This window comes from Tasmannia lanceolata, unplaced genomic scaffold (genome assembly GCF_043159265.1).
Source record: "Tasmannia lanceolata isolate RefF3 unplaced genomic scaffold, GAP_Taslan_0.1 ptg000025l, whole genome shotgun sequence".
Lineage (NCBI taxonomy): Eukaryota > Viridiplantae > Streptophyta > Magnoliopsida > Canellales > Winteraceae > Tasmannia > Tasmannia lanceolata.
This window is the reverse complement of record NW_027518702.1, coordinates 1,060,388-1,073,951: the sequence shown is the minus strand read 5'-3', so window position 1 is coordinate 1,073,951 and position 13,564 is coordinate 1,060,388. Positions and strand designations below refer to the sequence as shown.

The 13,564-nt window shown below is 46.2% G+C and overlaps 1 protein-coding gene across 1 annotated transcript; it reads left to right on the top strand.

Moving 5' to 3' along the window:
- The first annotated feature begins 8,726 nt into the window (after nt 1-8,726).
- LOC143857489 (ABC transporter G family member STR2-like) lies at nt 8,727-12,695 on the top strand. The gene is made up of 3 exons (XM_077367918.1): nt 8,727-9,215; nt 9,843-10,594; nt 11,711-12,695. The coding sequence occupies exons 1-3, from the start codon at nt 8,727-8,729 to the stop codon at nt 12,693-12,695; spliced, it is 2,226 nt and encodes a 741-aa protein (XP_077224033.1).
- The last annotated feature ends 869 nt before the right edge of the window (nt 12,696-13,564 follow it).

The window sequence follows — 13,564 nt, the reverse complement described above, 5'->3', positions numbered from 1 at the left end:
ACACCCTCAGACGAATGGGCAGACCAAAGTTACGAACAGAATCCTGCTCCAAGGGATTAAGAAAAGGCTGGACGAGAAAGCAGGCTGATGGGCTGACGAACTCTATCACAACTTATGGGCGTATCGTATCACCCCACGCACCACAACGGGGGAGTCGCCCTTCAACCTGTCCTTTGTGACTGAGGCAGTAATCCCCGTTGATATTGGTGTCCCGTCTCCCAGGGTCACCAACTTCAACGAACCTCTCAACGGGGATGGATTCCGTGCAAACCTCGACTTGTTGGAAGAAGTCTGGGAAGAATCCCGAATCAGGGTCGCGGCCTACAAGCAGAAAGTTTCCCACTACCACGGCATGAGGATACGTCTAAGAGAATAGGAAGGCCGCCATCTCTCAACCAAAGAAGGTAGGCAAACTCTCCCCAACCTTGGAGGGGCCGTACCGAGTGAAAGAAGTCATTCGCCCAGGGAATTATAAACTGGAGACGCTTGGCGAGGATCTACTACCCCATGCCTGGAACTCGAAGGATCTTAGAAAATACTACCAATAGCCTCTCACCTGGTGCAAAACCGGATGCCGTTGTAATTACGCCTAGATATGGATAATGAAAAGGCTACTGTTTCTTTGCAAGCTTCGAGTTCTCCGTCTTAGATCATGCTTGGTTCACCCCGCTTCGTGTCCAAAAAGACCGGAAGTGCACTTCTGGTTAGGAACGGGCCCGGGCAGAAAACCAAACCCCTACTAAAATCCAAGTTCAATAAAACTTGGATACTCGCCGCTTGGTTCACCCCAGTTCATCTCCAAAAAGATCAGAAGTGCACTTCTGGTCAGGAACGGACCCGGGCAGAAAAGCAAACCCTCGCCAAAAATCCAAGTTCAATAAAACTTGGGTACTCGCCGCTTGGTTCACCCCAGTTCGTCTCCAAAAAGACCGGAAGCGCACTTCTGGTCAGGAACGAACCCGGGCAGAAAATCAAACCCTCGCCAAAAACCCAAGTTCAATAAAACTTGGGTACTTGCCGCTTGGTTCACCCCGGTTCGTCTCCAAAAAGACTGGAAGCGCACTTCTGGTCAGGAACGAACCTGGGCAGAAAACCAAACCCTCGCCAAAAACCCAAGTTCAATAAAACTCGGGTACTCGCCGCTTGGTTCACCCTGGTTCGTCTCCAAAAAGACTGGAAGCGCACTTCTGGTCAAGAACGAACTCAGGCAGAAAACCAAACCTTCACAATAATCCAAGTTCAATAAAACTTGGATATCTGCTGCTCGGTTCACCTCGGTTCGCCTTCACAAAAACCGGAAGCGCACTTCTGGTCGGAAATTATCCATGTTCCCAAGTGTTGTTGGCCCAGTGTTAGTCAAAAGGCGAACATGAGGAGAAGCAATAGGTGACAATGAAACTTGTATTCATAAAAAGTTGGGCCTTCAAGGGCCATTACAAAAGTTGGGCCTTCAGGGGCCATTACAAAAAGAATCCATTAATCCTGCGAAAATAGGAAGAGGATGGGGAGCTCAAGACCCCTCTTGACCAAAATCCCGCTGAGGATCCACCTCGGGGGCATTGGCTGCTGGAAGGGCTCCCTGTTCGTCGGTGTCTTTGGCCACCGGCTCAGGCAGGACAAGGCCTTGCAGGGCGACATTCGGGTTGGACCCCTTGACTTGATCAAGGCAATCCATGAACCCCAACTTATAAGATTCAGTGGACAAGTTGACAAGCTCATCCTCTTTCTTCTGCACTGCCTCCTTCACGGACTCCCTCAGCCTCTCCCGAGCCCTCTCATTCTGCTGATTGAGGGCATCACTGGCCTTCTCTTTCTGAACGGCCACTTCATTTTTCAGCTGTGTGATCTCTTGGTCCCGCTCCTGAATGGACCTATTGAGCTTGATGGCTTCCTGCTTCAACCTGCCATTCTGCTCCTCTGACTTGGTGATTGCAGAGGAGAAGCTCCGGCTCTTCTGGCAAAGGTCATTATAATAGCATCCGATCTGCGGGTTGAGAAAAGGGTGTAAGTACAAAAAAATAATAATACTTGATAGATCAAGGAGAACATGGCCTCGTCGGCCGTGTCCGGAGACTCGTGCAGGACCTTGAGCTTGTCTTGCTTCAACAAGCCCTTGGTGACTATCTCCCTGGCTACCTGGGCGTCACCCAGGCCAGTGTCATTTTTCTGAACGGCCCAGTTGGGCCGAAAAATATTGTCCGTAGGCCTTGCGAGGGGGGATTGGATGCCGAGGACCACATCCGAGGGCCGGGAGGATCCAGCTCCCCGGCCAAAGGCGTCGACGATCTTCACTGATGGCCTGCTACCCCTGGGCGGCGCGTCCTGCACTGGTGCAGGATTAGACATCTCGGGGGCCTTCCTTTTCTGGCCCTGCCCCCTCCCAAAGGCACTCTGCCTTACCTTCTCCAGCGCGGACTGTTTCTGCATCTCTGAAATTCGACAGGGCAAACCGGCCAGTAATAGCAAAAGACAAAGCTAAAGATCAAAACTAGCCTAAAACCACATATGTGCCCGGGTCGCAGTACTAATGCCGAGCTCGACCAGAACCTCTTCCTTGGAAAACTCCACACAATAAATCAGCCCCTCTCGCTGCAGCTCGTCATAGACCCGAGCGAATGTGAGCTTATCCTCGCCCTCCAGGACCGGCTTGCGGCTCAGTGCAAGCGTGTCCGGGGTGTCCCATTTTAAGGGAACCGACCAGGACTCAGCATTTCCACTGTCCTCGAGGTAGAAGAACCTGTTCTTCCATGAATGAATGGAAGATGGAATGCAGGTGATCATCTTCACCTCAGGACGTTGGCTTATATAGATCCTACCTCCGTCCTTGTGCCTCTTCAAGTGCGCACTCATACGGAACAATGGAATGGACAAGTTTCTTTGGAGCCGGCCCTGGACTAGGTACATGAATCCGACTAACGTTCTCCATGAGTTCGGCGCAACTTGAGCTGGGGCCAGGCCGTAGTATCGGAGAACCTCCACGAAAAAGGGATGCAGAGGAAACATAAGCCTGGCTCTTAGGGAATCCTCATAGATACATATGTCGGTGCTATCGTTACAAGCCCTATCACCCTCTATGGCCGCCCTCAACTTGAACCGCTCGGGAATACAGTACATATCCCGAACTTCCCCTAATTTGGACTCCTCAAGGTAATTCTCCTCGTACAGAGCCTGAACGTTGTACTGAGGATTGGCGTCCATCCGGGCCTTAGCTATGACCTCCGCGGCCCGGCCCGGCCCGGAAGGAATGTGGTGGACGCCTCGGCAGCATCACTACCTCTACTCGTCTCTGCCCGGTAGAAGCTGTCCGTTCGGACCGGGGTGGTGTTTAAGTCTAAAATCACCTCGTCCCCGCTACCTACGGGCTCATCAAGATCAACTATGTTTATCCTAGGGCTTACCACATACGGACCGGGAACCCTGGTCGGATTAGTTTGGGTCCTGTCCGACGAACTAGACCCTGAGCTACTAGAAGATGCGTACTCCCCTGAAGACGACCTAGAACCGAACTCAGAACTAGAGGTACTACCGGACATCAAGAACACAAAAGAAAAATCAAATAGAGACGCCCTGAAAACAAGATTACCGGTCTGAAAAGAAAGGCTTCTAATTCGCGGACGACCACAACCACAAGCTATCAGAGCCGAACAGGCAGAGCAAAAAGAGGAAGTAAAAAGTGAAAGTGAAAAGTGAAGGTTGAAAACCTCTTCTTATAGCCTTGAGGCTTGAGGTGGTTCATGTTCGCAAACCAGGTGGCGCCACGTGTCCCTCATTAATGAAGGACACACACTGCGAGGCAATCATACGCATACGTATAAAAATACGTATAATACGTACGTGTATAGACTACATACGCTTCCCTTCTATGTATACACGTACAGGGTGGATATTGAAAATCTTCTAAGTGTTTTCTGAGTGTTTGTGCTCGTCCCGAGCCGGCCAGGATATGGAGCGTTGCACAAAACGACAAAAATCTGGTCGTCCCAAGCCGCACAGGATATGGCGTGTTGCACAAAATGACAAAAATCTGGTTGTCCCGGCCCGGCCAGGATATGGCGCGTTGCACAAAACGACAAAAATCTGGTCGTCCCAGGCCGCACAGGATATGGCGCGTTGCATAAAACGACAAAAATCTGGTCGTCCCAAGCCGCACAGGATATGGCACGTTGCACAAAATGACAAAAATATGGTCGTCCTAGGCCGCCCAGATGACTTGGCCGGACAGATTTCACTCCAAGTTTCTGGCCGTCCCAGGCCGCCCAGATGGCTTGGCCGGACATACTTCACTCTAAGTTTCTGGCCGTCCCAGGCCGCCCAGATGGTCTGGCCGGACAGATTTCACTCCAAGTTTCTGGTCGTCCTAGGCCGCCTGGATGGCTTGGCCGGACAGATTTCACTCCAAGTTTCTGGTCGTCCCAGGCCGCCCAGATGGCTTGGCTGGACAGATATCACTCCAAGTTTCTGGCCGTCCCAGGCCGCCCAGATGGCTTGGCCGGACATACTTCACTCCAAGTTTTTGGCCATCCCAGGCCGCCCAGATGGCTTGGCCGGACAGATTTCGCTCCGAGTTTCTGGTCGTCCCAGGCCGTCCAAATGGCTTGGCCGGACAGATTTCGCTCCGAGTTTTTGGCCGTCCCAGGCCGCCCAGATGGCTTGGCCGGACAGATTTCACTCTGAGTTTCTGCCCGTCCCAGCCTGCCCAGATGGTTTGGCCGGACAGATTTCACTCCAAGTTTCTGGCCGTCCTAGGCCGCCCAGATGGCTTGGCCGGACAGATCATTTCACTTCATTTTTCTAGCCGCTCCGGAGCACAGCCTCGTACTTCCCCAAATCACCACAATGGCTTGGAGAACTAGGGGGCAACTGATGGGGTATAAAACGCAATGACCAATTAGCTGTCGACACGTAGCCCTTAAAGGGCCCACCACGAATTCGGCACTTGCCCAGGGGTAGTCTGGTAATCTGCCAAGAGCAAGTAAACTTAAACCCACAAATGGGCCGACACCTGTCCTGGGGTAGGTAATTGAACCACCCCAGGGCTCTCTCTATAAAAGGCCTCCTAAGGCTCAAAGAAGGGGGTAATAATTTCTAAACTACCACTTTTAAAAGTTTTGGCTCTGCACTTCTGCTCATACTGACTTGAGTGTTGAAGGGTCCGTCCGGAGCAACGACTCCGGGTTGGTCTTCTGACCTCGTCCAGTCTTGTGCAGGGCTTAGTTCCTTCAGCTCAGCCCCTTGGGCCCGCCAGATCAGCTCTTTCATCACTGTCGTATCTGTTACAAATTTTAAGCATAACACGGTATATGTAGTTTTTAAGTAAAAAATGAAGAGTATTTTCATATGATAGCCAAATATACTCTGATCTAGGATCCTTAGACAAACTTTTACGGCAGTATCTGGATCCCATCCTATTGATTAAGGGTTGTGCCTATGTCTATGCCTCCCATTTAGAGTCCGAACCGATTCCAGCTTACCTATAAAAAAAATAAAAAAATAAATGAATTCAAAATCAACCATAGGGCTAGGGGTGTAAATGGATATTCAAAAATTCGATTACCGTCCGCATCCGAATCCGTTTAAAGTGAATATTATCCGGATCCGTTTCAAGCGGATATTATCTGAATTCGTTTATGAGATATCCGGCTCTAAGCGGATGCGAAACTGGTAAATGGTATATCCGATCTGTTTAACATCCGAATCCGAGAAGTAAATTCTTTTTATTTATTATTAATAATATCATTAATATTTATTTATAGTAATGACACACTATCTTTTGTTTCTAAAAGAAAAGTGAATTTTCTTTTTAGAAAAAAAAAACAAAAAGTGTTTTGGGTAGGAAATGAAGTAATCTCTCATTTTAAGGGCTTTCTTGGAGTTTGACATGGCGTCTTTATGAAGCAACAAATGTGGGCTGTAGGATGAAAGAGACAAATGGGTGGTGGTGATTGAAAGAAGATGTCATAGTTTCTAGAGAATTCTAAAGCAAAAAGGCCGTCTAGGTCATTGATGGTAAATGGATGGCTCAGATCAATTTCCCAACTTATGGTTATATAAAAACCCAAAATACAATTAAAAGAGGGGACTTCTAAGGTTTACAAAGAGAAGCAAGAGAGAGGAGAAAGGAGGAGGCTGAGACACCATCTTCGGCATTCCTTGGTGCCTCAAACCCACCAAAATCCACCGCCGCCCCTCTCCACCTTCTCACAGCCACCTCCATCACCGCCAGTCACCTCCATCTTTGACCCAATCCCCATCTCCATCCTCATTTCTCTTCATCTTTCACAATCAGCACTCCCACTTCGCCTGTTCAAAATATCCCAAACCCATTCCATCATATACAAAAACAAAAAACAAAAAACCCAAAGACCACTACCAACACCATGATCCATCCCCATCGCCTCTTTCTCTGCATTTGTTTTAAAAGGAAGAAGAGGATCTCATATATTTTAGTTTGGGAGTTAATTTTGTAGAGGTCTGGTTTTAGGGTTTGGAAAATTCATTCGAGGGGTAAGAAGGAGAAGAAAGATAAAGTGATGGAATAAAATGTTTGAATTTACCGAATAAACGGATACGGATAATATCCGAATTCGAATAATATCCGGCGGATACGAATTCGGTAATAGATATTAAATATCCGTCAAATTCGAATCCGAATTCGGATAGTCTATACTGTAATCGAATTCGGATATAGCCATATCCGATTCGAATTCGATCCGTTTACACCCCTACATAGGGCAATGATAAATTCGCTCCCCTCTAACGTGAATTGACGTTAAAAAGCGTTAAAGTCTGCCACATAAAGGGGTGCGAATTATCTTAGAGACTGTGCGAATTTATCATCACCCTTATCCATATGATGATGAAATTGGAAGATCTCAATTCCTATTTGCCTTTGTCTTCTTATTAGATCTTTGAGTTTGGATTACTTGTTTCCCCCGCATCTTGACGTTGACATTCCATATAAATAATAGCTCTTAGTCACTAATCTCTTTTTTAGCTTAGTAAGAAAAAAGTTGCATTAGATTAGGTGAATAAGAAACAAAGAGAAAGACCCAAACGCCAAATCACAAACTCAACGATCTAACCAAGATCAAAGGTGGCTTGCAAACTTTCGTTAACAATATTTTCTTTTTGAATTTTTAGTTTACAGGTAAGCTGGGTATGGAAAGAAAAACGCTGAAAAACACATTTTTTGAGAAATTCTTTTCCATGGAAATTTTTAGCCTGCATTGAGACAAAAAACAACTTACAGTCTTCGAAAGAACGACACAAGATCCGGTTCTAACAAAGAAGTTGTTGGCTTTATTTAGAGTGAAACAAAATGCTGAAGAAAGGATACTTACTGTCGTGAGATATTTGTTTTTACAATCATTTTGATCAATAGAAAATGATAGCTTTCCTCTCATTCTTTGTTTCTTTAGGCCATGCAAAACAGACCTTTTGTTTGCTCTCAAATCTTCCTATCATCTGCCTCTTATATGGCTGTATAACTTGTTTCTTTCACTCTTGATAAAAGAAGGGTCACCAATCCTGGGATTTTAATTGAGATAAAATTACCCAAACAAAGTAGCGAATCCCAGGAACAACTTCCCAAGGATTTCTATCTCGCAGAGAAGAAGTCATTCTAACCATTGGCATGCACATTTTGGAAAATTTGCGTATCTACAGCCAAGATGTATGTCAAAATTGCCATTTAGCTAGGGGCGCAACTCGGGTAGGGTTGGGTCCAACCCGACGCGTGACCCGAGGAACCCATTTTTCCAACCCGAACCCGAACCCGACCTGAGTTCCAACTTTCGATGAGGTTCAATCCGACCTGATAAACCCATTTTTCCAACCCGACCTGAGTTCAACCTGACTTATTAAGCTTACTCAAATCAAAATGATAAAAAATGTCAGCTGGCTTCACTTGGGTCGGGTTGCCCAATCCCTCAAGCTGAACCCGATCCAAACTCAACCGAACCCGAACCAACCTTTTCTCGGGTTGACCCGACGGGTTCGGGTTGAACCTGACCCAAGTTGCACCCTTACATTTAGCCCAGAAAAGAATGAGGCACCAGAGCAGACCTCAAATTTTATATAAAAAAAATGTAAAGTACAATTTATGTAAATGTAGGCCAAAATGTATGTCAAAATCGCCATCTTTCGTCATCATGACACCCAAAAGGCTTTGTAGATGGCTCACCACACAATTATTCATTGACCAGATGATCCTAGCCCACCCTTTGGGTCATTTTGTACTACCCTCCGTTTGTCACACGCAAATCATACGGCTAGGATCATCTGATCGGTAACATTTTTAAAGCCAACAAGATGATCGGTCCTGATCACTTACACATGCCACTTCTACAGTAGAGATAACATTATCTGTCAACTCCTATACTGGGCCCAACGTTGCATGGGAATTACATTAATCAGGTGGCTTTTGTAATCTTCGCACATTAACTATTGGAGAAAACAAAGACGCCTTAAACTTTTCAACTAAAACGACTTCCAACGGCTATTTCAATGAACAAACCTTGGAAGCAACTCCAAATTAAGACATACCGGCTGTACGGTGTCCCTACTCAAATCCTTCACTCTCTTTTTATCCCCCTTCAACCCCTTCAACCCCAAGTGGGGAGAGAAATCAGACATTTCTCTAGCAATCTCTCCTCTCTCTCAATGCACTAGACCCTCTCCCTAATCACCCTTTAATCTTCATTAAGAAGGGAAAAAAGAAGAAGAAAATGGCGTATCGAAATAACGGTAATGGTCACGCTCGCGACGTGGTGCTAGACTTAATCAAGCCATCAAATTTCACCGGCGGGCTTGAATTTTCTAGCCTTACCTATACGGTCGTGAAGAATGAACATTTCGACGGGAAATGGACTAGCCACGATGTCGATTTACTTAATCGGATCACGGGTTACGCACCTAAAGGGTGCATCACTGCTGTTATGGGCCCCAGTGGGGCCGGGAAATCGACGTTCTTAGATGGTTTGGCGGGAAGAATCGCGAGTGGGAGCTTAAAGGGGAGAGTGTCCTTAGATGGGACGGAGATGAGCCCGAGTTTGATTGAACGAACATCGGCCTATATCATGCAAGATGATCGACTTTTTCCGATGCTAACGGTTTATGAGACGCTCATGTTCGCTGCTGATTTCCGATTGGGGTCGATCTCTCAGGCCGAAAAGAAGCAGCGGGTGGAGAAGCTGATGGAGCAGCTCGGATTGTCGGTAGGTGATTTGAAATTCTGAGATTTGGCTTGGTTTTGAGTTAGTTTAGTACATAAGTTTTATCGGCTTGTTGGGTAAATCATGATTAATTTGGATTGCTTAATTGTACATCACCATCGTAGATTGGCGGCATTGTGAGGTGATCTAGATCATCCATATAGTGGGCCAAATGGAACTCTGAACAGGGTATAGTACAAAAATCATAGTCATTAGACGATCAAGCCTATCCGAGCCGTGATCTCCTAATGGATGGTTAAAATAAAGTAACCCATCGTCCGTATTAAATGGGAAAAAGTTCACTGATCATCTGGTTAGGATCGCTTTCTGATTTTTGTAATGTGGCCGATCAGTATCAGGGCCCATGATAAGGCCTGTTCTGATTGTAGACCTGGGCTATCCATTGAGCTGGCCTCTCCTTTGGATTTCTTTGATTGAGCAATCCTGACCATCTATTTTATTGCTGCCGATGGATAATGTCTTTTTTTTTATGGCACTGATTTGATAATTGGGATCATCTGATAATGTCTTTTTTTTTTTTTTTTGCATTATTGCGGGCCCAAATTTTTTCAACATAAAGCCCCAAATTCAGCATTATTCATTTTTCCTAATTTCAATTATGTTTTGCAGTCATCCAGGAACACTTACATAGGTGACGAAGGGACCCGAGGGGTGTCAGGCGGGGAGCGCCGACGGGTCTCCATAGGTGTGGACATAATCCACGGACCCCCACTGCTCTTCCTAGACGAGCCGACCTCCGGTCTAGACTCGACTAGTGCTCAGAGTGTCATCGAGAAGGTCCACCACATTGCACGATCCGGAAGTACAGTGATCCTGACCATCCATCAACCCTCGTACCGGATCCAGATGCTCCTCGATCACCTAATAATACTCGCACGAGGCCAACTCGTGTTCCAGGGTGCACCAAAGGACGTGGCCCACCACCTCGCACGAATGGGACGCAAAATCCCTAAAGGTGAAAACTCCATAGAACACTTCTTAGATGTGATCCAAGAGTATGATCAATCGGAGCTCGGCGTGGAAGCATTAGCAAATTTTTGCATTACCGGGATGATGCCGCCGAGACTCTCCGATATGGATACATCGGTATCTATGGCCCCAACAACGCCATTGAAGCAATTGCAGGATGGTCAGAAGGGTGGGCCCGGCGATGAACGGAGGACAGGAAAGCGGCTTCCACTCTCGGCAGGGTCCGATCCAGATCCAAATCGAACGGAGAGAGATTTTGATCATAGTCTGAGGAGCCCTTGGTCATCGTCGAGATCTCCTTGGAGTGGGTCCCAGAGTGGGGTCATGGAGACACTGAGGTTTACTCCATCAATGCATCGTGGCCAACGAAAATCATCGCAGAATCCGCTGAGGTATAAACAAAGGAGCACTAGCATAATTTCTTTCCTTTCTAATGATGAAATGACCCTAAACTCATCCATTTAAACCTATATTAATGAAATTGAATCAAATTCTATATGTTGGACGGTAGAATAAGTTTTCGAGAGTAAGACCTTATCCTGGGCTGCCTCATATTCTTGGATAGCTTGTTCTTGATAAGTTTTATCATATAATTGTTATCCATGGAAAACGCTTAATTTGGTCATATCTGGCAGCCAGGAATTTTTCTTTTCATGATAAATTAGTGTCTCTAAGTACTGAGAGAGGGGTAGGACGGGTGGGAGGAGAGATTTTTGAGAGGACACGATTGAGATGAGACTGAGAAGTGACTACAAATCAGGAAAAAGTCGATCTTCATCTCAGTGTTACCCTCTCAAATCTCTCTCCTCCTCCCACCCGCCCTACTCCTCTCTCATATCTCACCACTTGGAGACACTAATTTCTCATGAAAATAAATTCACGGCAGCCAAACGTGCCCTTTGTTTCAAAAAATAAGGATAAATGCATTCCATCATTTGGAGGGAATGTAGTTCAACCTCTCTCTTTTGTTTTAAAGATGAAGTGTTTTTTTAGATGTATCTTACCATGGATAGCCCTGTGACGAATAATGGAAAACCCTTATCCTTGAATATATGTTATCCAAAACAATCTATCCTGCAATTCAAGGTGGCAACTGGGCCGTACCAGCCCGCGGCACAGCACGCTTGCTACAGTGAGGTGGGCCGTGCCGGCACAGCACGAAGACGTGGACCGAGCCGGGCTGAGGGTTTAGGCATGCGGCACGAAACAGCACGGCACGAAAAGCGGCACGACATGCCCGGCATGACAAAAAACAGTGTAAAAAGGGCTTTATATGGTTGTTTTTTCGTGCCGGCACGGTATGACGAATGTGCCAGAGGTTAGGCACGGCACGGCCCCCGGCCAAATCGTGCCGTGTTGTGCCTGGCCCGCAGGCCATGTGGGCCGTAAAATTTCGTGCCGTGCCACCTTGACCTGCAATCAAGACAAACCTAAAGGGATGAAAATGCTAAAAGGAGCGGTGGAAATCTATCTAGCTTGCATAACATGTTTTCTTCCTTGTCTTGTAGTTCCCCGGGCATCTACACCTACTCTAATGACATACTCCCAGACACCCCAACCCCTCATAGCAGCGACTACACCGTGGATGAGGGAGACTACATGACTCCGATGGACTCAAACAACGCCGCTGGCCACCGCCATCACCTCGGACCCAAATTCGCCAACTCCTTTCTCACCGAGATATGGGTCTTAATGCGCCGAAACTTCACAAACATCCGGCGAACCCCAGAGCTCTTCCTCTCAAGACAAATGGTCCTCATATTCATGGGCCTAATGATGGCCACCATGTTCCTAAAACCCAAAGAGAACATGCAAGGAATAACCAATCTTCTAAGTTTCTTCATCTTCACAGTTTGTCTATTCTTCTTCTCATCCAATGATGCCGTCCCAGCTTTCATCCAAGAGCGCTTCATCTTCGTCCGAGAGAGCTCCCACAATGCTTATCGGGCCTCATCCTATGTCATATCGGGCCTAATTACTTACCTCCCATTCCTCGCTGTCCAAGCCGCCACTTATGCCATAATCGTGTGGTTCGCCTTAGCACTACGCGGAAACTTCCTCTACTTCTTCCTTATTCTCTATGTCTCACTCCTCTCTACCAATTCATTCGTGGTCTTTGTTAGCTCAGTGGTGCCCAATTACATATTGGGTTACGCGGCTGTGATCGCCTTTACCGCTCTTTTCTTCTTGTTTTGTGGGTACTTTTTGAATAGCCATGACATTCCTAGGGTTTGGAAATGGATGAATCATGCTTCCACGATGAAGTACCCGTACGAAGGGTTGTTGATGAACGAATTTCAGACGACTCGAAGCTTCGGGGCTGATCCCGACGGAAACAAAGTGACCGGAAACTCGATATTATATCAATTGGATATTAGTACCACTAAGTCAGATAAGTGGCAGATGATCTATTGGTTGTTGGGGTGGGCAGTTTTCTATAGGGTGCTATTTTATGTGATCCTTCGTTTCTTTTCCAAGAATCAGAGAACTTGAAGATGGTTGGCGTAGGGTTTATGATCTTGAAGTTGTTCTAAAGACATTATTGAAATTGTTTTATGTTTCATAAAAGGTTCATTGAATAGGGTTTATATGGCTTGTATTTGTCATAATAATCGTAATAATAATTCTAGGCGAATGATAACCTCACTCCCCAACGGCACTCCTTTCTTCATTCTAGGATTCACCAATTTGTTTTTAAGGGTGTTGAGAAAAACCATCACGCAAATTCGATCCGATCGTGCACAAATAAATGGAAAAGTAAAGATAAACACAAGCCACAAGATGAATACCAAGATTTTACGTGGTTTGGCATAAAGACCTACATCTACAGGTGAGAACATGATCTCCCACTATGAGAAAAAGCAATATCAAGGATTACAATGGATTAATCCAAACCCACAAACCCTCAACCCTTTCCTTGTCATCTCAACCAAGAGACTACCCAAGAGTAACCCGATAAAATCTGAGAAAAAACCAAGAGGAAAATCCAGAGAAGAAGCTCTCTCCCTCTCTCTCCCCGGCCCCAAGAGAAAACCCACACACGGTTTTGTCTTTCTACAGTCGCCACTTGCCTTGACATCTTCATGCAAGAGTTATTGATCTATTATACCTAGGTTTCCAAAACCTAAAACCGTTCTATATTGCCTCCCACACACTTGCAGGAAATAAGGCAACTTTCCCAACAAAAGGCATGTTTGCCAACCACAAAAAAGTAATCCATGGAATACGTGTGTGATGGGAGCTAAGAAGGAGGGAAGGAGTGGACAGAGCATGGAGAGATCATGAGAAATCCTTGAAAACACTGAAAAAAAATAAGCTGCTTCAACGTATGTTTTTTCTCTCTCTATTTTCAGGGGCTTTTT